General features: G+C 40.8%; 1 protein-coding gene across 1 annotated transcript in view; it reads right to left on the bottom strand.

Annotated features, from left to right (window-relative positions):
- Positions 1-3,079: 3,079 nt before the first annotated feature.
- The window catches only part of frmd3 (FERM domain containing 3), a 55,491-nt gene continuing 31,089 nt past the window's right edge, over positions 3,080-27,481 (bottom strand). Inside the window, exons 7-16 of the mRNA XM_073466701.1 lie at positions 26,397-26,484; positions 24,722-24,810; positions 24,276-24,339; positions 23,902-23,937; positions 21,148-21,236; positions 18,523-18,597; positions 17,015-17,083; positions 16,634-16,758; positions 3,724-3,961; positions 3,080-3,560 (exon numbers count right to left, since the gene is read on the bottom strand). Of these exons, the coding sequence (XP_073322802.1) occupies positions 3,080-3,560; positions 3,724-3,961; positions 16,634-16,758; positions 17,015-17,083; positions 18,523-18,597; positions 21,148-21,236; positions 23,902-23,937; positions 24,276-24,339; positions 24,722-24,810; positions 26,397-26,484 (1,354 nt within the window). The remainder of the gene's footprint in view (positions 3,561-3,723; positions 3,962-16,633; positions 16,759-17,014; positions 17,084-18,522; positions 18,598-21,147; positions 21,237-23,901; positions 23,938-24,275; positions 24,340-24,721; positions 24,811-26,396; positions 26,485-27,481) is intronic.

A 27,481-nucleotide genomic window follows, 5' to 3' on the forward strand; every position in this document is an offset into this window, starting at 1 on the left:
GCCTCTGTAGCAGTACGGAGAGTTATTTCTGAAAATAAACTTTAAAGCATTAGTTCAGTTTGGAGATTACTGGCTCTCAACAGGAATATGTTCATTAAAATGACATGGATGCATACGTAGTTGAGTGAAATGAGGCTACAGCAACACAGACAGTCTGCAGCCATATTTATGTCAACCTACAGACTCAATATAAATACATACAGTGTTTGGATATTCATAATAGCGTAATAGCAAGACATGTATGAATTTCATGGATAAACTATATGGTGTATGTTGTGATTAAATGCATTTTTTTCTTTTTTGTTATTTTTTTTATTTTAAACATAAACTGCTAATGCCCTTTCCTGAGAAGTTGATCCGAATCAAACTACATTTTGAAAAGAACTTTTGTTTTTAATAAAAGATTTATTTTATTTGATCTGAAGCCATTTCTCATCACTGTTTCCTGCTCTTTTCTCCTCTCCATTCAGAGCCACTATATCATAATTGAGAGGCAGTCCTTTTCTGAATGAGTCTCTATGATGAACAATCACAGGGACGTCTGTAAGTTCCCAAAAGTGATGCATTTCGTAACTTTACTCCTAGCATCACAATCCACAGTTACTCCCTTGCTCTATTTTTCTGCATCAAATAGAAATTTTCAAATCAGTTTTTTGCATCCCCTCTCAGTTATAACCTTGTTAATGTTCATCTTTGACTTTTTTGGGAAACACAACCACATCAGCAGTGGATGCCCATGAACACAGACTTTATATCTACTCAAACCAGAATCACATCTCTCAAACTTCACTTTTAAACATCTTCCCCGTTTTTACAATTCCTGATAACTTCTTGGTCACTGACATTAAAATGAGAAAATACGTCCTCAATGATGATATCACAAATCATCTTAGAAATGGCTACAAATCATTTCTAATTTGATTTGGTGACACAAACGCTGCTCTGCTGCTGTCATGTTTGTTCAGTCCCACAATCTGATATCGCCGTGTTGGTGTTGTTCCCAGAACATCATTATTAATGTTGCTCCAGGACCATCATTACAGCTGACCAGTCTTTGTAATGTCATAGCTTTGCAACTCTTTGCAACCCGACCCAGTAACCTATGCAAGTGACCGACACCGTAGTGAGCATTTATACACATGCTCACTAGGTGTCATGCGTGACTGTGCTCTGGACGTTGTGGCTGTCTGCAGGTAGGGCCACCCCTCCATACACAGCAATCTTGAATGACTTGGTTTTACAATGTCAGAGTTTTAACTCAAAAAGAGCAGCAGCTGAACGGTCACGAGGGACTGCAACAGCTGAAGAGGGCAGTGTGTTTACTGGGGAAACTATAGGTCACAATCCCTGGTATTAGCACTTCTGCTAAGCATCAGAGAAGAAGCCAAAAAATGCGATTCTACCTGACATAGATTCACCACAGGAGCATAAATCAAGCCTAACCCAACCCACAGAACAACTGAAAAGAAATGGAAAATAATATGTGAAAATAGTACAAACCCTCCCTCAGTCTCCTGAGTGAGAGCCCTGTATAACCTCAGCCACTCGGCCACAAGGTCTCGCTCCAGATGCAGATTGTTCCTGCAACAACATAAATTATTATGTACAAGAATCAACACCAACACGGCCGGAGAACGCACTTTATAAGAGATTTGGACCATGAAACGCATCGCTTATTTCATCATGTGCCACACACCTAGCTGGTCCTCTGGGCATTTTTAGTGCACCATCCTATCCCATCCTGCTGAAACAACAAGCTTGACGCCATCACCTAATATATGACCTACCTTAAAGTCCAAAATCACCAGTTTTACCCACAGTAACTTTCTCTCATAAGCCTACAAGTAACCTTTTTCTTACCTATACTCTGTTTTTTCTTAACTTTCTTCAGACACAGAAAGATGCACTAGTAACCTCAGTTAGTGATCTGACATTTAGAAGATCAACAAAACACACAAGTTTTATCATCACAAACAGACTGAAGTTTCTCTCCTCCTTTTTCCAAAATGACATCACATAATCTGAAACAGTTGTAATCTGTGGTCTGTGTAAAAGATTTGTGCTGTAGCCTCTGTAGGAAAAACCCAGGGTGCTACCTAGTCGGCAATAGCTTACATTTTTTCTGAACGCCCATCACCCCGATAAACTTCCATAAATTTGCTTTTTTTTGTAATCTTTTGTAAACTCTTAATTTCAAAATAAGATCAAAGTAGATCCTCTGACTGAAAAATTCCTGAAAGTTCTGGATCACATAAAAATGTACAAAACGTTAAAAACAACTTATTTAAGATTGGTATTAATTATCAATGTTTCTCTTCTGTTTTTAAATATATATAATGTACCTCTGACTGTGGCTATAGTTGCACTCAGTGACAAATCATTCCCCTGTCAGTCACTCCGTCATGACTGACAGGCTCTGTGACCAATCAGGTGCTCTGCTCCGACTGCGAGAAAGGTTGGTGATATTTACCAAAGAGTCATTGTATCAGCCTGTCAGCATCAGGAGTGAACAGACCTTTGAAACTTCTATTAACACCAAACCAACCACGTTTTTATTCTTTTCTCAATCTCTTTGTGACTTTTTCTCTGTCCATGGCTTCACTCATTTGTTATTTTCATGAATTTCTTTCTTTGATAGGTTTCTTCCACGAGCTCTTCGTTTTCTTGTCCTCTTTCTTTTCAGTTCATCACTGCCAAAAGTGTCTATCTTAACAAGTGATTGGATCCTATGAGAAAAATCACGTTTTTCTCCTATGTTTCTTGTTTTTCAAGACAGTAAATTCTGTTGCCAAAGAAATGAAACAAATGTGATTGTTTAGGTCGAATTCAATCAGAACCCTGACAAACCTACTACAGTTTTGTTTGCCCTCATTTGTTTGGCCCATTGCAACTGCTCATAAAATAATTTGTATTTGCTCATAAACAAGTGAAATTGTTTCATCTCATTGGCAGACCTCCTGTGTCTCAAGAGACGCCAGCTGTTAAGACTGAATATAAGATGAAATTACATGTTAAGACAGACATTCGGGCCTATTTGTGACTCCTCACACTCCCCTTTCCCTCCTCCTGCTCCTCCTCCTTAGTCTGACCAGAGGTTCTCCATGGCCATGCTGATCCTACACAGGATCCAGCGCCGGAGCGGGCAGTAATACTCATAGTGAAACTGCTCAAACTCCGGCGTCTGGCGGATCTCGTGGAGGAACGACACGTCGATGTCTGACTCCAGCAGTAGCAGCAGGGTGGGCACAGTGACGAGCAGGACGCCCATTACCACGGCGACGAACCGGGCCACGCTCAGCACACATGCGTTAACTCTCTCATTGGACGACAGCAGGCGCAGGCTGCTGCCCAGGACTCCGCCCATTCGACTTCTGGCAGCCAGTCGGGTGTGTTCGTAGGCCCGGTCTCGCTCCCTCTCAGCCTCCAGCTGGGCCTGGATGTCGGGGTCGGCGTGGAGCTCCCTCAGCAGCCTGGCGGGGCTCTGGACTGGAGAGGAGAAGAGCAAGTCCACTCCTCCTTGACTGTCTTCCACTGGGGTGGGCAGCATGCTGGCACACGGGCTGGAGACGAGAGGGGAGACGTTTAGAAATCATATGCCAATTTTGAATTTTGTGTCTGTATTTTTTTTTGTGTGCTTCTTAAGTTGCTTTGAGCTCTCATGACCGCCATTGAAAGAGGCCATAAAACAGTTATTATAAAAAATATTGATTTTAAACTCTGGACCTGTAGACAAGCTCAGAAATTGTGAGTGGGCCGCTGCCCTCATCGGCTTCCTCCACTTCATCTTCACTTTTTGCCGTCTGAGGTCGGAGATTTGAGGTTTCCATGGAAACACGGGGAGGCTGCAGGTCGCTGCCTAAAGCAGAGTTTCCTCCTTCGGTACCTTGTTGCTCTGTGTCTGCAGGTACAGCTGGAGGTTTGAGAGGAGACAAGGGGACAGAGTCCTTCACAGCAGCAACACCTGGTGATGGGATAAAGACAACACAGAAAGACAGACGAACATGTTTAGCATTAGATAGTTGACTGAGTTTAAAAATAACTTTCCTAACATTTCCTGAGTTCTTATGAGAAGGCATATATCATAATTTCTAACTTTCTACATAGTCCCATGTACATATTCCTTACTATATACTAATACTTCAGTATAATGTATACAGTGGGGTCTAATGTTGATAGATTGGCAGTTTACAGTACGCAAACAATTACTACTGTCCTGTTTCTTTCTTTTTAAACAGCATACTACACATTTTAAGCTAAAGGATGTCAATTTATCTTTAACTTTGTATTATTACTGCTGTTTTAATTGAATATAGAATGTAACAAATATCAACAAGAATGTATTTTCTCATGTGAGATGATATTTTTTTTCCTGAGCTGCTGCACCTTTATCAACACTCTCTTCACTTGCTGAGTATTAGTAGTAGTTCTTGTGTTAATAGCCCATAAAATGATCACAATAAACTGGCTTCAACCTCGAGGAAGTGAACAGCAGAAATAGAAAGCATAACATCGAGGCAGCAACTCTGGAGGGACATTATTTTGAAAGATGGTCTTCCATTATATTGCACCTAAAGGAGTGAACACACTAAAAAATTTAACTGGATAATTTGAGGCGGATGTGAAAAATACGTACAGTATATTCTGTCTTAGTCTTTGCTCTGCCACCTATTTTTCTAAACCAACATCGTTCATTGAAGTCGTGTGAGACTTATCAAGGAACTTATCTTAATAAATGTTTAAAAAAACACAATTATTTTGTATATAACAGGGACAAAAGGCCGCTCTCAGCTGTACCTTTTTCTACTGGAGTTGAACACATTAGCCACATGATGGCGTTCCTGTATTTCGTAAGTATTGAGCATCCACAGATATCATCCATGATTCTGACATGAAAACTGACTAAATTAATAATCTAATGTTTCTCAATAAATACCGAACCTCAGTTGAACCATAAAAATTATAGGAAAATTATATAATTTGACACAAAAATGGTTATTATAAATGTGCTCTCATCTGCTTGGCGTCAAGTGAGTGCTGCAAATTTAAGTGATTGAATTTGGCCTGCAGACACCGACAGGGAACCTCTGTGAGTAATACAGTTAAAGCTGTGATGAATGTTATGATACTATTTGAACTGTGCTCATGCAGGCTGAATTCCATTTATAGCTCAATTAAAATAAAATAATGCTGCAGTGTTACAGTTTTCCCTGCTGATGTGATGAAGCCTGACAACAGAGCAGAGAAAGCAGAGTGTGTGTGTAGACGCACTTCACTCTGAGGTGTTGACTTAGTGATGAGTTTTTGCAGACATCATTGATGCCTCAGCGCACACGACGAATCTGAAGATGAACTCATGTGAGTGTGTGTGTGTGTGTGTGTGTGTATACAGTATACGTACATGTGTGAATGCTAAAAACAAGCCCAGCTGTCGTCCTGCTATGGATTAAGTAGGAGCTGGGGGGTAGGTGTCCAGTGACATATGACTCAGCTTGTCAACACCTCTCTAATCAAGACTATTATGATCACACACACACGCACACTCACACACACTCACACACACACACACACACTTTAACCTAAACCTAACCTTGCCCCAACCTTAAACCAAGTCTTCATCCTAACATTTAATGATTTGTGTAATGGTGACTTGTGTTTTGTCCCCTTAAGGATGCTGGTCCCCACAATATGACTGTGTATACAACATATGTCCCCACAACATGAGTAATACAGGTATACACACACACACACACACACAAAATCTTGTTCTTCTATACTTGCGAGGACCCTCATCGACATAATACATTTAAAACTTTTTATTCCCATGGCGCACCGAAGGGGAAGCCAAATTCTCAAGTCACACCTGTATTCACTCTTTCATGTTTATTTTTATCGACTGATGCCAAATAAAATTTGATAAACTATATAACTGATTAAATATTTATTAGCAAACTGATCCAAGAATTCATTTAAAAACTTTGTAAAATAACATAAAAGTGGCAACACACACATTTAAACCAGACAGATCACAAAATTAAAAAGAAGATGAACTCCTCTGCACAAGAAAGTCATACATTTTCCTCTTGTGATCTTCCTTCACACTGGCTGTCAAGCATTGTCTTTGATGTGTCACGCTCTAATAACTCCTACCACCCATCAAATGCGTGAATAGCAAAAATACTGGGGTTCCTTGGAAGTTTTTTAAAGGATTTTTTAGTCGTACTGATATAGTCAATTAAAAACGTATTAATTACTTGTTGTATTGTATATTGCAATAATAATCTACAGTTGTACAAAATCCCATGGCACACCTGGACTTGCCACACAGCACACCATTTGGGAACCTCTGCTCTAGCCCCTTACCCTAACCTTAACCATCACAACTAAATGCCTAACCCAATCCCTAAACTAACCCTTAAAACCAAGTCTTAAACTTCAAACAGCCCTTTGAAGTTGTGAGGACTGGCCAAAATGTCCTTATATTCCAAAAATGTTCTCACTTTGTAGTTAAAAACCTTGTTGAGGTCACACGCACACACACTCCTAGAAATGCTAGAAATTGTCAGTATTCACTGTTAAGCTCTTTTGACTGCATAATAATGAATCTGTTAGGACAAATCAATGTTTGTTCACAGTAACTTCTAGGTAGAAAAGCTACCAGCTGTCACTAGTTGACGTGCAAATTATTATTCTTATACATATTTAAGTGCATACATCTCATATATCTAAAATGCATGTTTGAGGTTGGAGACCAAATTTACTCGTTGGGAGACAAATTACAGAACTGCTGTTGTTAGCGCAATGTCTGCGATTTAGTCAACAAAGTCTCAATAACACGTTCAAAATACAACCACCATTAATGGCTACTAAGAAACAAATATGACATGTAAGGTTCCTGCAAGTGTGTAGCCTCTTAGTTGACCAAGCACAGCTGAGAAATAAAGGTTGAAATATCAAAGAAGTCACACTGAAAAAACAGGTGTTTGCCACAAAGCCAATCCTTACAAAGCTCTTTTGAGTCATTTATCAAAATCAGCCACAGAAACTCAAGGCCAAAGTGACTAATCAGTCACCATGCCAACTGATTCTTATATGAGTTGATAGAAATTAAAGAAGGACCGGGAGGGAGGCAGTGGAAAACCTGAGCAGTGAGCTGCCATGGAAACTGAGTCAGCAAAAAGGCGACAAGTGACTGAACTCAGAGAGAGAGAGAGGGGGGCATTAAACTTGAAAACAGGGGAGCAGAAGAAAAAGGACACGACACACTCCAGGAAGCTGAAGGCAGGGTGATGAAAATAAACATAAAAAATTAACATTACTGGTTGTGTCTTGAGTTAAATTTGCATTAGACTTGACTCAGCAATATCCTGAATTTATCATAAATCATCTTGTGACAGTGCAGACCAAATACAGAGCCAGATTGGATTTAATAGAATACAGAGGGATTATATAGAAGATCATTTTAACACTTGGCTCTCAAATCCTCTTCAAAATAATGGACTCTTACTTGATGTATTAAAGCTGTAGCTGTAGTCTGACTATGAAGAAAATGAGTAGGACCTGTCTCTAATCAATCAGAGAGACAGACCAGCATTCACGTTGACATTCACACCTATGAAATTAGAGCTGCCAATTAGCCAAACTTGCCTTAAGCGACCTGTCCGGCCTCTAGCACAGTCCCAGCTGGGTATGACTCCCCCAACTCTCAAGGATAACTGGAATAAAGTGCCAAAGTGAAACCAAAACCCTTTGGTTTTTCTCAAGAAATTCAAACTCTACCATTTTGTTAATGCTACTAACTAATAAAGCTCTTAGCTGCCTTAAAAAAATACACCACTAGCTCAGACATGTCTGTAATAACAGCAAAACAGAGAGGAGTGTTGTGGAGTGCACTGAGTTATTGAATTTGACACCATGACCTTGTTCTCTACAATGTCATTGATACTACTACTCTTATTGATAATACTTTAACTGTGTGTAACAATTCGCTATTAGCCGAGCTAGGACACCGTGCTTATGTAAAACATAGTGGCAATGGATGACAAACAGCAGACAGAGCATTTTAAAATATCCTTTTATCCGTTTTTTGATGAAGTATTGTCATTTTACTTGCAAGATTGTATTGCACATATAGTAACATGACAAAACCAAAACTAAGATAAAAAAGTATCAATAAAAGAAGCGTTTACGACAGAGCTTATCAATACTACGGTATTTAACAAATTAGCCCCTGGGCCCGTTTAATACCATGTTTTGGTACCCGTCCCTACTCACTATTCCTTTAAACAAAACATCATTCCCAGTATTTGTGCAGTCCATCACCAAGGCAGAAAAACAAGACTGTCTAAATTAGGTTATTTTGGCTCCTCACAGCCTCTTAAATGTTTAATTGCATATTTTTAGCTACTGAAATGTCAGCATATGAAAATGCATATTTAATATTTACTTACTGTGAACTATGGTTATTTCACATCATGACTAAATGACCTAACGAGTAGAGACAGCTTTATTACATTTTTTAAAGTCAGAAGTAGGAAAACACGACTTTTAACGACACATTTCACACATTTTTACGACACAGTTGCGCTGTTGCAGCTGTTGTAATACGCCTGTAATGAGCCTCTCCTCAGGCGAGGTGATTCAAGGCACTAGATTCCTGCAAAGACACACTCACGCACACAGAGCAGAGCTTTCCCATTATGTAAGTGTTGACAGGCCTATTTATCTTTGACATGCAACCCCATCATTGACACCCAAACACCTCCAAAGTATATTTATCTGTACAACTGTGTGTATGTGCAAGAATAGAGCCGTCATTTACTGCTCTGTCTGTTTGCTCAGCTCCTCTCCTTGTCAATGTGATTGATGTCTCAGAAGCAAAAATCCTGATAATCAACAGGTTAGAAGAGCGTGAGTAAAGTTCACTGACATGCTGTATTTCATGTTGAGAATGCCCACTTTGCATGATATTAACAATGCAACAATGCTAAAATGTGTTTCAGTGACATCTCCCTCTTATGTCTACCTCTTACTACGATGGAATAACCTCTTGCACTCAACTGCTCTCTACAGCTTCAAGGTAGAGAACAGTATCAGCTGTGAAGCATCATCAGCTTCATAAACCTGAAGATGATTCTGTGTTGGGTCAAGGACACTTAAGCAGGGTGTAGCGATACGACAAGAGGGGGGGACTGTAAGTGAAGGACCACTCTGATGCAACTGTCTGAAACTCTACTTATTCCCCAAAACTCAATTTCAAAGAGAATACAGGAAGTGTAACCAAGTACATTTACTTAAGTGCTGTACTTAAGTACAGTTTTGAAGTACTTTACTCGAGGATTTCCACTTTTTGGCCACTTTATACTCCTACTCCACTACATTTTGGAGGCAAATAATGTTACTTCAGAGCCAAAATGGCACATGTTTTAATTAGTTTACTTAATTGGCAATAGTCGACCCATAGTATAGAGAACATACACACAAATAAATGTATAATTTCCTACTTGTACTTTTGATTCTTAAGTATATTGAATTTGAAATACTTTAAGACTTTTACTGAAGAACTATTCATTTAGGAGACTTTAACTTTTACTAAAATAATATTTGAACACATCTTTACTTTTACTCAAGTATGACCTTTGGGTACTTTACACAACACTATGTAAATCAAATTATCACTGACATAAAATAAGGATATATCATGATAAATCACTATTAAAACATTTATTATATATTTGTCTTTATTCCTAAATTTGCCTCTGTGAGTCAAGAAACTCCTTTCTGAATAAAAGTATAAAAATTACCAACATTTAAGGTGATGATTCAGTGGTGTAGCAGCTTCATTCAAACCATCCATTCACAAATCGACCATCCAAATATTCAAAATGCCCTCCTGAATCCTTCAGCTTGTTATTTAACTACCTCTCTCTATATATTTTACACATCCACACAGACAACATAGCTATTAATACATTGTCTTATACTGTAGCTATTAATGGTTTATTGATAAAATAGAAAAAACATTGTTTGTGCATGCTGCAAACTACTCATCTCTCTCTCTCTCTCTCTTACACACACACACCCATCCACCCAACCATCCACCCACACACACACGCACACACATTAAAGAGGTCTCTTGAGAGTCTCCGGATATTTGACAGATTACACTTACAGTTTGCACCACTCGGTTGCCACAACAAACCTGGCAACCCCACTACCAGGCTAAACTAGCTCATTCATTTACGGCACATTCCTCCTCTGTGATTCTGACTTTAATATTTAAATGTTGATATACATGTTTACATCTGCATCCCATGGAGAGATCGAAAGACTCAACTTGGTTATTCAGACCTATATTTTTGAACTGCAGGACTTCTACAGTCTTTTTGTTCTCATCCCACCATTACTCAAAATACAAGCTTGTTTTGCTGTAATGTAAACAAAAATGTATACATATCGCTTTTAAGTACATCTAAAACTCATGTTAGCGCTTGCAAACTGCTATTCCTTAAATCAAGGGCTCTCTTTGGTTATAGCCTTTGAAAAAGTTGCGCAGTGCACCTTCAAGAAACTGCAAGAAAAAGCTGCATTTCAATAATAGAATTTCTGCCTTTTCCACCCAATCTTACTCTGTTCCAGTGTATTTCTCGGAAGTCCAGTATTGATTTCAGCGATGCGTCCCCCATGTCCCACCAGCCGCACATAAACATCCCGGGCCGTGTGATTGGCTATACGAAGATGAAGGCTCCGCCGTGTTGTTATCTTCACCTGGCACCTCAAGGCCTCGGCTACTACGATCGATGATTCCCGTTCATCAGCGGACACCACTGGGTGGAATACTTCAAGAGGCCCGGCCTTTCCTTCCTCCATCCCCTCACCCTCCAGCCTCTCTGGGGTCATGTCCAGCCCGAGTCCCCCCTGGCTCCCACAGCTCAGGGTGCTGCCTACATTGGGTCGGTCGCTAACCCCCAACTCTACACTGCTCTGCATGAGGCCGCCTCCAACATCACTGCTGTTTCTGTGCTCCAGAACCTCCATCATTCAGTCTGATGACGAACCTCTAACCCAGCTGTCTGCGGTAAGACCCCTATAACCCGACTGACCGGGCTGCCAGCTGAGCTCTGAGGCTGGGACGGGTACAAACACACACACACAATCACACACGTGCCTATACATACACACTGAGAGAGATGTTGAGAGACATACACCAGTCACATTCCCTCTCTCTGATACACAGACATGGCGGGCCCTCCTGTGAATGTCAGCAATGTTAACAAAGAGTGGAGGGGCATTAGAGGAGGATCAGGCCCAAAGCTGCAGTTTCTATATATAACCAGGTGGTCCTGCTTCAGAGGGGCAGCTAATCTAACTCTGATTACAGTGGGGCAGGCCTGACCCAGGATGGGGTGGGGATCACTTTCTTTTCCTCTCTGCAAGTCCGTCTGTTGACGGACAAACTGAAATACATCCCTCCAAGCTCATTTCTATTACGGAGGGACAAGTGTGGACTGTGAAGGGACAAAATCTAGCATAAAATGAACTGAACTGTACATTAGTTGCTTAAAGAGAAAGTAGGACAAGTTAGCTACCCCTCCCAGGGTCCAATTTGTTGTATTAAGTGATGGCAGGAGTGTGGATGAAGCCTCAAATGTGAGACATGAATATGAAGTCTAATCCTCATGTAGTGATCATGAGTGATAGCCAAAACATGACATGTGTGTGGGCATGTGTGTGGGTATGACTTAGGCTACTTTCAGGGACACGTGACTCAAAGCCAATTAATTGTGGACCAGTGCTGAAAAAAACTGAGGAAGCAATGAATCCAGGAAATGAATTTAAGTCGATGTAGTTTCCCCAAAAGTGACCTAAGTAAGTCTTAATGTGTGTGAGTGTGTTTGCGTGTACGTGTGTGTGTGTGTGTGTATGGATTTTGGGAGATAAGAAGAGGACAGGCTGTACAAACAGAACAAGGTCAGCACAGACCTTGGGTCAGCTTCCTATTTCCTCTCTAATGGCGGAGATTAGAGCTCTGAATATAGACGGTGATCCTAGACCATCTCCAGGACACTTTATCCCAAAGTCCTTGCAGCAGCCTTCTTAAAACAGTCAGTGTTTGACTGGGATATATGTGAAACTATTTCCGAAAAAATCTGCTGTTTCATGTCACTCAAAAGGGACAGAAGTATTTTTGTAAGAAATAAAAAAGAGAGAGAGAGAGTCTAAATCGCTGTCTCCTTCCTGCCAGAGGGGAAAGGACTCATTTCTATGATTATCTGAGAGCCCAATCCAACAAGAACACCTACATAGCATAGGAAGGATTTGAACTTCTGCTTAAATTATGAAATGGTTTAGCAGCTATGGGTCTGTTGGACCTTGGTGAAGGTATGCGCTCTGCTGAGTGCTACTCTAAAATCTTTTATTTTTTGTTCACAGTTCCTCTCAGGATTACTTTTGTAAATTTCAGTGTGTTCAGCCGAGTGCAACATCATGAACACCTGAGGAGAGACTTCCTGAAAGTGTTCGCCATTATCCCGATTTGTATGATTCGTTGCATCTCACTGCTCTTTATGAAGGCAGGTGTTTTGCCATCCATTTTTTTTAATCAATCCACTTGATTTAAAGCCATATTCGGGCCTCAACCTCATTTCTCCTAGAGCCTTAAAAGACTGTTGTAATATATGTAATATAATTGAAGTAATATTTTATCTTTTCAGAGCAATGGGTTGTTCTCTGTATTAAATAAAGATTATAAAGATTCAGTCCACTGATAAGTATTAAACAGTGGACAAAGACCAAAGTATGTTATCTTAGTGCCAAAATATTCCAACTAGTGTCTTATTACTAACCCTCGACAGTTGCATAAACAACTAAAATGCGTTATATCTTATTGAGGAGCAATCAACACAGAGCAGCAGGAAGTGCAGTAGGATATGAGGCTTTATCAAATTGAATCTGCTGTCATTACTCAGCCTGTATCCTGTCAGTGGTGCATGAGGCCTTTTGATTTGATGACTACCTCCTGCCCCTCCCAAACTAACCAACTGAGACATACGAGATGCTCCCTGCTGCAGCTCTTTGACCCTGAGCCAAGAAGAATTGATTTTCCTCTAAATGGTATAAAGGAAGATGAGAGGAAGACAGAGACATGGAGGAGGTGGATGGGCTGGAGAAAGTGAGGGAAAGGCCATAAATCCTGTCAGAGGAGGCGTGAGAGAGTTAGAAGAAGTCCATCCGCAGTTTGAGGAGAGTGATGGCATGACAGCATGAATGTACAGTACAGATGTGAAGGCCTCGTAGCATGGCTCAGGTCGATGTGTGAGGAGGAAGAAAGAAAGGAGGGAGGGGTGTAGAAGATGGAGAGAAGGCATTAGGTGAAAGGTGAGAAAGGCATCCCTCTCTGTGAAGTGGTGTGTGGAGGGGTTGGATAGATGACGAAGGAACAAAAACAACAACACTGCAGCAATAAATTCACAGTAATGAGAGGCTCTTTGCAAGGCGGATGAGGATGTCACTCTCCTTGGATGTGAATCGCACTTTTTAGGATCTACCAGCCCCCACATTTAGAGTTCGAGTTGGATTTGCACACTAAAATATCTCAAAATCTTTCTTATGTTATGTCACCTGAGTAACACGTATGTCACGTACTTGAAGCTAGTTGTTTAAACTCAAAGTATGATCTTTTCCTAAATCTATGACCATTTGATGACGTTAATAACAGTCTAAAAGTCATAATATCTGAAATGTTTGTCAGCTAGCTTTATTTTGAAAGTATAGCTGAATGTAGAGTCGGCTTAAGATCTCACCAAAACAGTAAATAAACGCTTGAATTTGTATGTTCTGTGAGCTTCTGTACACTTATAGTGTATCATAATGGCATCACTATAGACGTCACTCTATTCTTCCAGTCTTCCAGGTTGCCAGTTTGGGCCAGCTATCTGTCCTTCACTGCTGTTTATTTTCATCAGGTGAACAAAAAAAAGGATTTCTAATGATTTAATTGAATTACTGAAAACACGATCAACACAGTGCCTTTTTGTTAGACTGATATTGTTTGTTTGTTTTCTGTTTTCATTACATCTCCTCTGTTATACGACCTTCCATTTGCCTTACATTCAGCCTCACTTCCTCCTGACACACACATCTCCCTCCTGTACATCCTGACATCCAAAATCCCTCCCTAGCTTGTGTTCATCCTCTCAGCCCTACAGTCCATTTCCTCCTCTGTCATATTCTCTCCATCCCCGGTGCTCATTTTGTCTTGTGTAATCTTAACCCTGTGCTCTTCCTTAAGAACAAGATTTATGTTTCAATCAGATAATAGGGCGCAGTGGAGAGTGCCGGGAATAATAAAGGAGAGAAAAAGTGACATAGAATAACGATAACATGCGGAAAATGTCACGAGGGAAACACTAAAAAACCCACAGTGTTGTGTCCGGGGGAAAAAGCCTTAGAATACCAGCCACTCTGTGCTGCTTCACTGCGTTTTCTCCCGGGCAGTGTTACTCTGCTCGGCCACATCACCTCATAAGGGGAAGGAAAACAGACCCTGCTCTTCTACCCTCTCATGGGGGGAGAACTGATCCAAGTTCAGCTCTGAGCCAGGTGTCAACAGGCCAGCTGATGGATAGCTCAGCTGAAATATCCTCCGGCAACCACCCTCATTATACAGCTCACCACTCTGGCTACATACAAAAATACATAGAAATAACTATGTATTATGGTGCTAATAATAGAGCAACTAGACAGTTTTGATTAGTACACTTTCCATTGAATGATTCCAACTAGAATCTTTTAATCAGCTGCAATCAAAAAATGTGAGATTAAGCTGCAGGCCGGCACACATGTCAACATAAACAGGGAATACAGTTTCTAACAGTGCTGTAAAAACTCATAGTTATGTTAAAATGAAGATATCTTGTTAAAATAATACTCTGGTAAAAGTGAAAGTCACCCATATGAATAGTAATTGAGTAAAGGTTCTGATATTAAATGTACTTAAGTATCAAAAGTACAAGTAGATTATACATATATTAACATTTACAGAATGTATATACTGTATAATAGGGTTTGACCGATTATTGCTGTTAGTTGGATTTGACAGCATTATTCTGAATCGAAATCAGTGTTTTTAAATCGTATTGCTGATAAAATAATCTAATTTCAAAATGCACTACTTTGGCTCTGATGCATCATGCAATCTGCAAAGTAACAAGACGCTGAACTAAAGTTATCAAATAAATATAATGGAATAAAAGTACAATATTTGCCTCCATAATGTGGTAGTATTAAGCAGCAGAAAACTGGAAAGACTAAAGTAAAGTACCTTGAAAATATACTTAAGTACAGTACTTGAGTAAATGTACTTAGTTACATTCCATCACTGGTTTCTAACAGTAAATAAATATAGAATGAATATTTACATGGGTTTATAAACTGTAATTTTACTATAATTTGTACCAAATTACACATTTATTTCCTGGAAACAGTGTAGGTATTAAACAGGAAACTATAAGGGAATAACAAATGCGTAAAATTAACCATTGCTTGCTTCTAAATTCTGTTTGATAAATATAATGAAATTACTGTATAATGTAGTCTATTGTTCAATGTTGAGTTCATAAACTGTGCTTTAAAAGAGCAATTAATATGATTGATGTCCATGATGTCTAATGTAGCCTGTATGTCCAAGGCAAATTTCTCAAGGGACAAATGACGTAATATTCACACAAATAATAGTTTTAGTGTTTTACAAATGATCAAAGTGAAGATTAAAATGTGGAAAAAGCTGCAAAAAAAAATGTAGAAACAGAATGGGGAGGGATAATTACACACACACAGCATCGATGTACTCAACTTTCACTGTTATGATGCAACAACTGGTCATTCACACACACCCTACATGAAGGAAAATGAACAAGTAAAAGCTCTCATGTGCCCACAGAAGCATACAAAGACTGAAACAGTGTCAGAGTTTCCCTGAATGACATCAAAAACTGGGTCCATGTCTCTGTTTCCGAGAGGTCACAAGGCGTTTGAAACACAAACAGAGGCAGACACATGGCGCAGGCATGGTAGTGAACTCGGGGAGGATCATGGGAAGGGTATTTTTAGCACGCTGCGATTGGTGTCTCCAGGGAGACGGGACTGATGGAGGGATGAGAGCATCAGCTGCTCAATTAACGCTTTCTGTCTGAGGGTTGTGCATGTGCTGCTTCCTACACAAGGGAGACACCATGTGACTTTCCAGAGGTCTGTGGCAGGAGGCCATGGGCGTGTGTCTGCTTGTGTTTGGACTTCCTGCCTTTTGGGGTTTATCTTGATATCTCTGTTCCTACTGTAAACTGGTAAATATGGAAAAATGGTCATGCTGTACCTTTAAATCTTAGATGCCTTATACTGTATTTCCATTGTCTTTCTAAGTCAGAATATGTTCCCTAATAGGTCTGGCTCATCACTAATTCACCAGTAGTTCGACACTTACAGTATTAAACCACACAGATCTACTAGTGAATTAGTTATATTCTTCACATAATGCTTTATAATGACAAAAAAATGGCCAATATGCCCCTAATATGATGCTAATATGCAACAAGTTAATGGTGAATGTTTGTGTGAATGAATTAAAGTAGCGTCCTACCGTTCTCTGTGGCCGTCTCTTCGTACTCGTTGGGGGAGGGCAGCGCAGGTACCAGCGGCTCCATGTTCATGATGAGGTTTTTATGGCTCAGAGAGTTATAACTTCGACTCTGACCAAACTGGGCTCTGAAAACACAAACACGAACCACACTGACTGCTTTGTGAGTCACGTTCAGGTGCATCATGAAAGCACATCTGCTCCAGACGTTGCTCTATTTTCGCAAGCTTCCCGAGCACACTTTTTGAGCTCTGTTTGACCTTTCATGTATAATTCATGTATAGTAGTGTGATATTACAGTAAAGAAGCAATCCATTCATTTTAATGACTGTTTCCCTACTGTTTTCTTACTGTGTGAGAGAGTGCAGGTGATTCGTCACTTACCTGCACACATCTGGCGGCTCTCTCTGAATCTTAGAACTGGCTTCTATCACCTCCTTGGCTACTTTTCCGCTAACAAGGAGAGACACATGATTATTTAGTGCTTTTACATGTGCATTAGTATTCTGTTTTGAGCCTTATTCTGTTTTTCATTATATTTGGGATATGGTGTTTACATGGAACATAAAAAACCTGGTTATTCATACCCCAGTATACATGATCATGACACTTTCTAAGTATCTGATTGTCTGCCTGAAGGTGTGTCTTGATTTCTCACCAGCTCAGCCATTAGAAAGAAAAGCTGAATAAGGTGTTTACATGCCAAAGTATACTGGTCTCTATCAGAGTACTCCAGGTAATGTATTGAGCTTTTTCAGGGCAAAGGGCTGCAGGTCTCTGAAACTGGGATAAACTGTTTACATGTGCAAAACGTAGCCCACAAATCCAGAACATTAGCGTGCATGTAAATGTACTTATTGTAGGAAAGACAAAAAGGTGGAACCATTGTGAACCATGTACGAATACAGTGACAGATTATTACGGTGTAAAAAGTAGGTCTGTAAAAGAGTAAGTGATGTGATTCTGTGTGTCAGGACGATGTCAGAAGAGAAACATTTGTAATTTTTTTTCTGTTTCTGGGCTGCTGGGTGGCAGCTTCCTGCCAGCAGGGTCAGCGGCTCCATTAGTCTGATTGTTGGGCGACTGGAGGTTCTGGACTCTGTTTCGAGCCATCAGACTCCACCATCCCATTAAGCTATTGTTGCTGAGATTGATGGTTAGGTTGTAAATTAGAGGGGCTGAATTGAGACATCTGGAGTGGTAGACATCCACTTGATGGTGCAAAGGACATCAGTACTGTGTGCTGCAATATTCGACCGGTTCAACACGAGTTCTCTAGAGACCTGATCTGCTCTGCTTCAAGAATATCGCCTTCGTTTGTGGACCTGTTTGCATAAATGACCAATTCCCATATGTCAGAACAAACTCCACAATATGCTGTTAGTCATCATTGAGCCTTTAAGCCAAACTGCTTCAGCTAGTTGATGAAATGGAGCGGACTGAAGGGTAAGCCCGTTAAAGAGCTTTGTCTGAGAGGAGAATCAGGGCTAACACGGCTCCAATAACAGACTTATGCAGAGGCTTTGCTGTGATATTAGGGTCTGTAAATCACACAAACAAACACCAAGCTGGATGTAGGTGCTCGTGTACAAAGAGGAGATGCAGCACGCTGATCTACAGCATGTCGATGGGTTTGACGTAGTCTAGTGTAGACCTGCTGATGAAATGTGGGTGAATTTGCCTTTTTAAATCTGATTCTGTATCTTTGCATCTACTCCTGCTGTCATTGGTTATATTCCTACATCACTTTCTCTCCTCTGATTCTCCTTTTTCCAACTCTCGCCACACACACAGATCTTGCCCACTTTCCTTTAGGACATCTGTTCCAGTCAAGATCCTGCCTGTCATTGTATTGTCTGTAAAAAAGACAAACAGTATGAACACTGTCTCACCTGTATCTGAACCTGCTGCCTTTGAAGAAGATGTTACTGCTACAAACTGTCTTTATCTGACTTGACTTTGCACACCTGTCAGAGAGAGAGAGGGAGGAAGAAACAGAGAGAGTTTCAAACAAAGAGCTTCGTCATTACAAAGCATCCAACAGTGAGTGGCTGGCAGTGAGTTCCTGAGCACAGACTACATCCTTAGTAGGCAGAAGAGGAAGGTGTTTCAAGGTAAAAGTTAGTGCTGTAGGTCAAACCTTCATGTCTGGTTGGGGATCATTTATCATGAGAAACTCCAGAGCAGCAGATATGCACAGAGCACATGCACACATATCTGCCTGCTCTGCTTAGTGTGAGATAGAGATAGAGATAGATAGAGAAGGAGACAGAAGCTCTGCTTGGCTGCCATTTACAAACTCAATTCGCTCTAATTTGATTAAGCTGCTCTGATGCTCGTCTGACATCCGATATGACATCCACTCCCCGTCTGTCCGCCTCTCACAGACACATGAGCTGCTGTCATTAAGATGTCTACATTCAGGGTTACACAGGCGAGGGCTTTCATCAGAAAGCTTTTATGACTTTGGCTTCTTTTGCAAGCTTTCTTATATCCAATTAGACGAGATGACATCCACAGCAAAACTAGCTCAATGTTGAGGGAAATCAACTAGTATTCAGCAAACAGGACTTAAACATGTTAAAAATGAAGTCATTGAACATAATGGGAAAATAAGGGCTGCGTTAAAAGGGAGGGGTGGACTTATAGAGTGACTGACAGTGTGGAGGAGGAATAATTCACAAAGCAGCCTCCAATTCCTGTCTCAAACCTTCTGGAAAATCTCACCTCCTTCAACCTGTCATCTTTACGTCACATCTGAGCAGATGTTAATAGCCAGCGGTTCTTCTCATCCTGCTCCACACCTTCATCACACTGCCTCCTTATCTCACTCTTCCTCTGGACTCGGTTTTTAAATGCATTTTCCGTACATATGACGTTAAGAGTGCTCCTGAGGATGCGCTCTCAAAGTCCTGGGAGCCTCAAAAATGAGATCTGATCAAAAAATAATGGTTTCAGCTGTACTTGCTGACTTAAAGATTAAAAGTTCATTCTTGACCTTGGGCCAGCAGTTTGTGGAACAGCATATCAGACATCAGTCACGTGTCTTCTGATCTTTTCTCGGTGCTCAGAGGAGGAGGTGAAAGAAGGACAAACGGTTCAGGTCTTGTGACACTGTTACATACATAAGGAACGTGATCATGAGTCTGACAGCTTTAGTGCTCTCATGATATTCCCACTGAACCCGGATTGAGGCAAAGACTCCATTCATTTTGTTTCCTCGCGACCTTGTCGCAACCATGACCTCAGACAAAAGCTAGTCTCCGTTCTCTCACTTCCGCCATCATCCCCGAGCTTGTTTCCATTCCTGACACGCCGGCAGTGTCAATAGTGAGTCAATATTCAGAGCGACGGCCTCGGAGCAATCAGCTGCTCCCCACTGCAGGACAGCAGCAGAGTGAAGCAGAGCCGCAGACGGGCGAGAGCATCAAGTGAAAGCAGTGTTAATGTGCTGAAAGGGAAGCTTATTTTAGGCACTCGGTTGATTTTTTATATTATATTATAATTATATGATAATTCTATGTTCTTCATTAAGTCTATTAAGAATCTAAGTAGCTTCTTCACCTACAATATTAACTATTTATTTTGTGGTGGAATAATGCAGCTCAGTCTCAAGTGTCTCTTAGGCTGTTCAGACCTGGTATCAACATCCATCCTGAGTAATCCGATCACGAGTGGACAGCTCTAAGTACAGGTGTGAACACCCCCAAGATGCAATGAGGACGCATTTGAGATCTGATCACCCTGACCACATTTGAAGGTGGTCTGGGCTGCATGGGACCAAATGCCACAATATTACCAGACTCCCTGAACAAATAGTTTGATTTAAGAGTTGATGTATGACGAGAAACTTAATTAGCTTTGCAAAATGGCTATGCTAAATCCCAAATCAGCCGAGGCTTACTGTAAATTTAGCATTAAATGCTTTGAATTAAGTTGTTTCTTTCCACGTAAAAAGTGTCAGTTGGTCGCAACATCGCTGTACCAGCCTGTCTGCTTCCGTCTCTAAAGTGTGTCTAAGCCGTCAACATTTAGCAGATTTTTAACAGATTTCACCATTTTCAATAAATTTATGAAAGACGACAAATGTCAAATTTTACAAATACAATAAACAACAACCAATAGTAGCAACATTTCTTGCCCAAGACTCCCTTAAAAAGTTGCTCAATTTAATGAGTTGATGAGTTAAGAGAAACTTAATAAACTTCATGAAACACTATCTACAACACATTATTAACTATTTGGGACTTCTTGTAAACATTGCACATGAAGATATTCTTTCTTTGTGTAAAAAAATAAAATTTTATACGTTTGTTCCATTGATTTACATGTTAATTTGGATATAGAGCGGGGAAGTGAGATCCGATCACAAGTGGTCACTCGATATGTTGAGACGGACTTACGTCGGATCATTCAGGACGGATGTGAATGGTGAATAACCTCTCTGAGTTCAAGAGCAGCTTCATAAATTTCCTACATATTTGTGTGTGAGTGTGTGTGTTTGTGTGTAGACGCACTTGTAAAAGGCCTGGTTCTCCACCCCGCACTTCCATAAGTGCTTACACGCAGCAGGGGTCGAGGTGTGAAATGTCAACACCAGTTTCTTCTGCACGGAAAAGGACAAAGACAGAGAGAAAGAGAGACAGTGAGGATGATGAATGAGATTACATGTGAATAAGGACAAGAGAAGTGCTGAACACAACGAGAGGGAGCTGTGCAAAACGCTGACCCACAGACCCAAAGCAGTAAGCTTAGCAACATGTAGGACAGATATAGTTGTTTGGCTGAAGCGGTCAGCAGCAAAAGAGCTTGTAGCTTGCAGAACGTGGGTCTTTATGGAGTAGGAGGAGGGATATATTCCTGTAAGTGTCTCGTTTTCAGGCCCGTGTGTCTGGTAATACGAGATACCAGATCGATGCTGCTCGACAACGAGGGTAGAGGGTGAGAGAGAGAGGAGATCAATAAAATGGGGGTGAATTACTGTAAAACAGGAACAACCGTGAAACACCACACTGAAAAATCTTTGTTTGTATTTTTTTGAGAACAAGATTGGAATCATGAGCTGGTCCAGAAAACATCAGCTGTGCACTGATCCTGTTTGTTCCTCTTCCTAAAGTCAGCTTTATTGCTCAACCCCCTCAGTGTCACACATCAGTGATAATAGGTACAGTATGTAGGTGTGATTTACACACATGTGCTCAACAGCCATGTGTGTGCATGTGTGTGTATGTGTGTGTGTGAAAGTACCAGAACTGCATGTTTAAATCTTATTTACAAATTGTCTTGAGTCCCACTTTGGCCGACATGCAGCAGTGTTTTTGAGACACAACATTTGACGATGCTGAATTAAATCTAGAGGCTACAGAAGTACGCAGTCCAACAGCATTTACAGAAACAAGTACACTCATTTTTAGGCACGTTTTCAACTGCTATCCCCTGGTGTAATGTTAAACACATTTAAATTAACCATTAAACTCTATTTCTAACCCAGAACACCAAAAGGCAGTGTAGTAGTAGTCAAGACCCCCTAAACCGAGACCAAGGCACGACAAAGACCAAGGTGGGGCGAGAACAAATCAAGACCAAGACCAGCGCGAGGCCGACAATGAATGATACAACTATGTGCACTCCTGTCTTGATAAAATAATCAAAAAGCATCGCAGAGGTGAATTTTATGTGTGGGGGATTTTACTTTGTTTCTTGTGAGCAAACTAATAAAAACATGAAAGAGCTGAAATCCACTTAACCATCTTTATTCAACACTCCTTTTACAGGTTTTACCGTCACCCTAACATAATCAAAAAATGTTGTGCAAGCATGAGGTTTTTCTTGGGTGACTAAGACCCTATCTAAACTATCATTAAGTACTGAATGTATGAAACAATAACTTTAGTATTGAAATACATTGATAACCCTGCTTTTGTGGTCTTGACATGGTCTTGAAGTAAATTCCAGAGTCCTCTCTGTCTGAGACCGAGACGAGACCGGTCTTGAGTACTACAACACTACCTAACGGTAACCAAGGAATACTATAAAATAGATAAACTGCTGTTAAAAACACATTTCAATCAAATGTATTAAAATCAGTGAAAAGTTGCCATCAGCTCAAAGTGGGACAGTTTAGTTAATGTGCTCCAGGCTGAATAACAGAGGTGAGGGCACACAGTGAAACCATGCAGTGACCTGTCGCACAAACAGACTACACATCATATAAAATACAGTGAAAACTCTTATCACAGATATTATGTAAATACACACACACACTCCCGTTCTCACACACACACACACACACATATAAGGACAGAGATCGGCACTTTTCTAACATTGACTACACGACATGGACACAGCTATAGATTATGCATCATAATCTATAGCTTACTCATAACAGAGCTATGAAGCTTATTTCGATGATGAGAGAATGAGCAGAAGTCGTACAGGTGGAGGATTAAAACTGAATACTTTGGTTGACAAAGACTCAAAATGAATGTTTGCACACGTGAGCTACAAATACTACAAAGTTAATGAATAAAAAAAAAACTGAATGACCTAAAACTACATAAAACAAAATGACACAAACGACACTGAACAATCAAATGATGGAAAGATGAAAAAAAAAAAGGTTTCCTCCAATCATAAAGTGAGGTGAGGGCTGGAGGACTGTGGGGGGAGAGGCATCAAAATTAAGGATTTTAAGAATGTTTTGTGCTGCTGTTATCACTTGTATTTACTCACCAGCGATGACTATGTTTACACACAGAGAGAAGAGACAGAAACACAAAGATAAAACTGCATCTTCAGCCATTCATGAGTTGCCAAACAGACAGACAAGTGGACAGACTGACAAGTTAAGCAAAAGACGATGAGAGAGCTGGTTTGAGCTTCTGATCGAGGAGAGTAGTTGATTGGCTGATTGATTGGCTGATTGGTAGATTAAAGAGCAACCTGGCTTTAACTACAGTGATGACTACAGTACCTCTGACTGAATCAATACGAGTTAATGCGTTAATCGTTCTTCATATATGAGGAATAAAGTCGCTGCTCAGAATCTACCACAGCTCTGGATGACAAACATCGAGCGTACAGATGAAACGTGTGTCCCAAATGCAAGACACCTGCTCTTGTTGTAATTTAACACAGTGTTTTAAGTGTCTGTGTCCGTTTCAGATGTTTATCTAACTTGCTTTTTGTCATGGATGTTAGCGAAGGAGTCTCATATTTGGGCCACAGTCGACACATAACGTGAGTGAGGAGGTTAGTCGTAACACACCCACCATCCTGTTACAGTGAATCCTGCCTGTTAAGGAGATCTGAAACAGCGACACACATATACAGTGTGTGTGATGGTGGACAGGATAACAATTTCATAGCACATTTATCTGATGTAACCATTACACAGATGAAGAAAGGGAGAAAAGGATGTACAGTACATTAACACACAACTGGTCTGAATGAGCACAGACAGTATCTCTGCATCTACACAAACATCATGGTCGAGGTTGGGATCTAACAGGTCGGCATGATGATGATGACTTCCAGTACGAGACTACACAATTCATCATCATGATGGAGGAAACTACACAGCGCATTATTCTTGGTTTTTAACCCTGCAGAGGAGAAAGTGCATGCAGGAGGACGCTGCGCTCACCTCTTTCTGAATCCCGATGACGTAAAACGTTTTCCCTTCAAACTTCAGCTTGCTAACATCGTTCCTGCACAGAAACACAAATTAAAACATATGTACCCCATGGTTCTTTATTCAACTACCCAATAGTGCACAAGGTAGTGAGCCAACACACCACCTTGACCAGCTGCAACATTAAAGGCCGACTTGGTGCTCAGGATGGGCCTGGCTAGCTGGTTAGCATGCTAACTTCAGTAGATATCTCTACAACATAACACATAGATACAAATGTTATTTCTTCACATACTCTTGATAATTTTAGGTAATTTTTGAATGTTTTCAACTAAAATTCTGCACCTTTAAGTCAAAGACCATCACTTTAAATTGAGAAGAAACGCAGAGTGAGAGCGTGTTGAGATTAGATTTGATAGTTTACGATTGATATACAAGAATATGGGACATTTTCGTACCATTTGAGGAGGTGGATCCTCTTGTTTCCCTGGAAGACCACAAACCCTGTGGCAGTGAACCCGAGAAAGGCTGTGGAGCCTGTGAAATCCTGCAAACACACAAAACAACACGCACAAACATGTAGCGTGAGACGCAGGACATTGTGGGATACAGGTTGATTAACAGCAGGGAGGCGAGTGGGCCATTAATAATCTCCATGGTAATGGCACCTACACAAAATCACTTGTTTGTTTCAAACTTCAACTCCCCCAATTTGCGGCAACTGGCATGGAGGCAGGAACAGGGTAGAGAAAACACAGAGCAGGTACACTCAGTTTGACATGCTGAGACAAAATAAAGCCAATATCACCTCTGAGCACAATATGTTCCCGTCAGTCACACACACCATATCGCTGCTTATCATCTGTAGACCTTCTTTCCCCTGCTGCTCCTTCACCCTCTGTGTTCCCCACGTTTTCCCTCTCTCTGATTATTGATCTTCGCAGATCTGCATGTACATGACGCTGCAGTAACAGCCCTTTCCAGCAAACTAAATTAAAAGCAGCTGCAGATAAAGAGAATCCTCTCGAAAAGACCGAATGTAAATATCTTGTTAATCAGCGTGGCGTGCTGCGATACGGCTGGCTGAGGGAGGGTGTCTCTGTTTCGAGGATGAGCAGATAGCGAATTGTAAAATATTACTTTTTGCTATCAGATTCAGCCTGTTTCATCCATCACAACAGTACAAAAGAAACACCAAGAATAAAGTACAAGTAGTATTTAAACCACAGTACTAACAGTAGCACGGTATTAACAGTATAAAGATGGAGGTCAGGGACATTAACTTGCTGAAGCCCTTCCTGAAATCCTCTCTCTCTGACGGATCAATAAGAATATTGATTCCAGAAAGCTTCTATTTGTTGAAAATGCAAAGTAGCCGCTGACTTGGATCTGATGATAGTCATTGGCCTGCTCAGTGCATCTCATCCCTGTCTGACTCAGTTTTGCTCTCCTCTTGGTGGAAGGCTGCTGTCAGTAAAGTTAATCATGTGTATATTCATCTGTTTAATATGCAGATTAGAGGCAAACAAGCAAAGGTTTCAGAGGACAGGTGAGGATGTGTGTTTTATCGGCGCAGTCGCTCTTCTGCATGAAGGATTTTGGTGAATATTCAAACCTGTAATGAACGGCTGCAACTGAAAAGAGCTTTAAATCAGTAATGACCCCCAAATTGTATTTTGTTCATTATTTAAAGGGGCTCTGTGGAAGCTGGTCGTTAGTTTATGTAAGCGGACTCCGTTGTTAAACGCTAGCTACTGTTGCTCGCTGTTAGCGGAGCACAGAGAAGCACTGAGACGTGCATAAAGTCACATCCTGAGGAACCTGAGTTCCTTACAGATAAATCCACGATCCATGAAACAACTTAAACAAATCTTCCACGGGTAACCAAACTCTTTGGGTTACGGAAAGAGTTCGGTTGGGGAAGGTTTCACTTCACGTTACAACCCACTCACCTATGGCCAATAAAAAAGTGATTAAAACTTATAAATTGTTACACATTAACTGTTAAAAGCAGAAACAGAAGTTGCACCATCACATGATCAGAGCCACTGTCATCACAGGAACAGTGTGAACACCAACAGCACCAGGTCTCACTGCCGGACTGGACTGGATGAAACTCTCCACTGATGTTACCTTGCACGGGTGGGGGTCAACTCCATACGTTTCAAGGCTGTGGGCCCTTTGGAGCATGTTCAACTCTGCAAACGCAGCACACTGGCCCCTAAAAGAGAGGAGAGGAAGAGGAGAGAGGAAGGTTTGTATAAAAATCAACAAGGTGGTGCCGTTTACGGAGTGTGTCCCTGTGTGTTTGGTTACGAGAACAGTAACGGTACGGTGATGCCTGTGTGTTGATTTAATTAATCTTTATTATATTGGTTCCCCGCGAGTAAAAAATGGCAGTTATAATCAACAGTTGATCTATCTTTTTTTTTTTCATGATTGTGCTCACATACAGTAGCAGCATGGAAATCCTATGAGTGCCTAATTCTAGTTGAGCATGTTTCACTAATTCAAGTCATTTTACATTTTGCAGAAACAGAGTGGCTACGTGTTCGTTGGGGGTGTCGAGGCGTTACTCGCTCATTAATCTAAGTGCCGTAAAGTAAACTCATTTATGTACACGGCTACTCATCCTGATGCCAGACAAATAAATCAAACATCAAAACTGCTCACGCGTCACGCGCTCTGTCTTACGTACACATGGAGGGAAAATGTTAAACCCATCTAAGAATGTGCGTGACTTATGAAAACACATCTCACAGACACACGCAAACCACCTGAAGTGACCTTCGACAGCTCAGCAGTGATCTACATGCTGTTAATCCTGTTCGTCGGACCCATCGGGGCAAACGGAGGGCATTTTTGCATCATCTGCCTCTGCAGAGGGAAATGAAGGATTTGCCTTTGATGTTCTATAATCGCTGTAAGTGTGACGGTCACGAACCTAATAACATGATTCAGGAGCTGCAGCGATGATACAAATACACACAAACAACCAGAGGGAGGGGGTTTGTGTGTACATTTCTGTTAACCACGTGATCTTATGATAAAGGAGACATATTCTGTCTGTGCAGAGTAAGAGTGGGGCAACAGTTTTAGCATATTTTACTTGTTTTTAACGATCATCATCTTTATTTTTCTGCAGAAATCTCTCGGTGCATTAATGTCGTCTTTAATTCAGCTTCTTCCTTGTATTGCATTTAATTCCACAGCCAATT

This window comes from Pagrus major, chromosome 5 (genome assembly GCF_040436345.1).
Source record: "Pagrus major chromosome 5, Pma_NU_1.0".
NCBI lineage: Eukaryota > Metazoa > Chordata > Actinopteri > Spariformes > Sparidae > Pagrus > Pagrus major.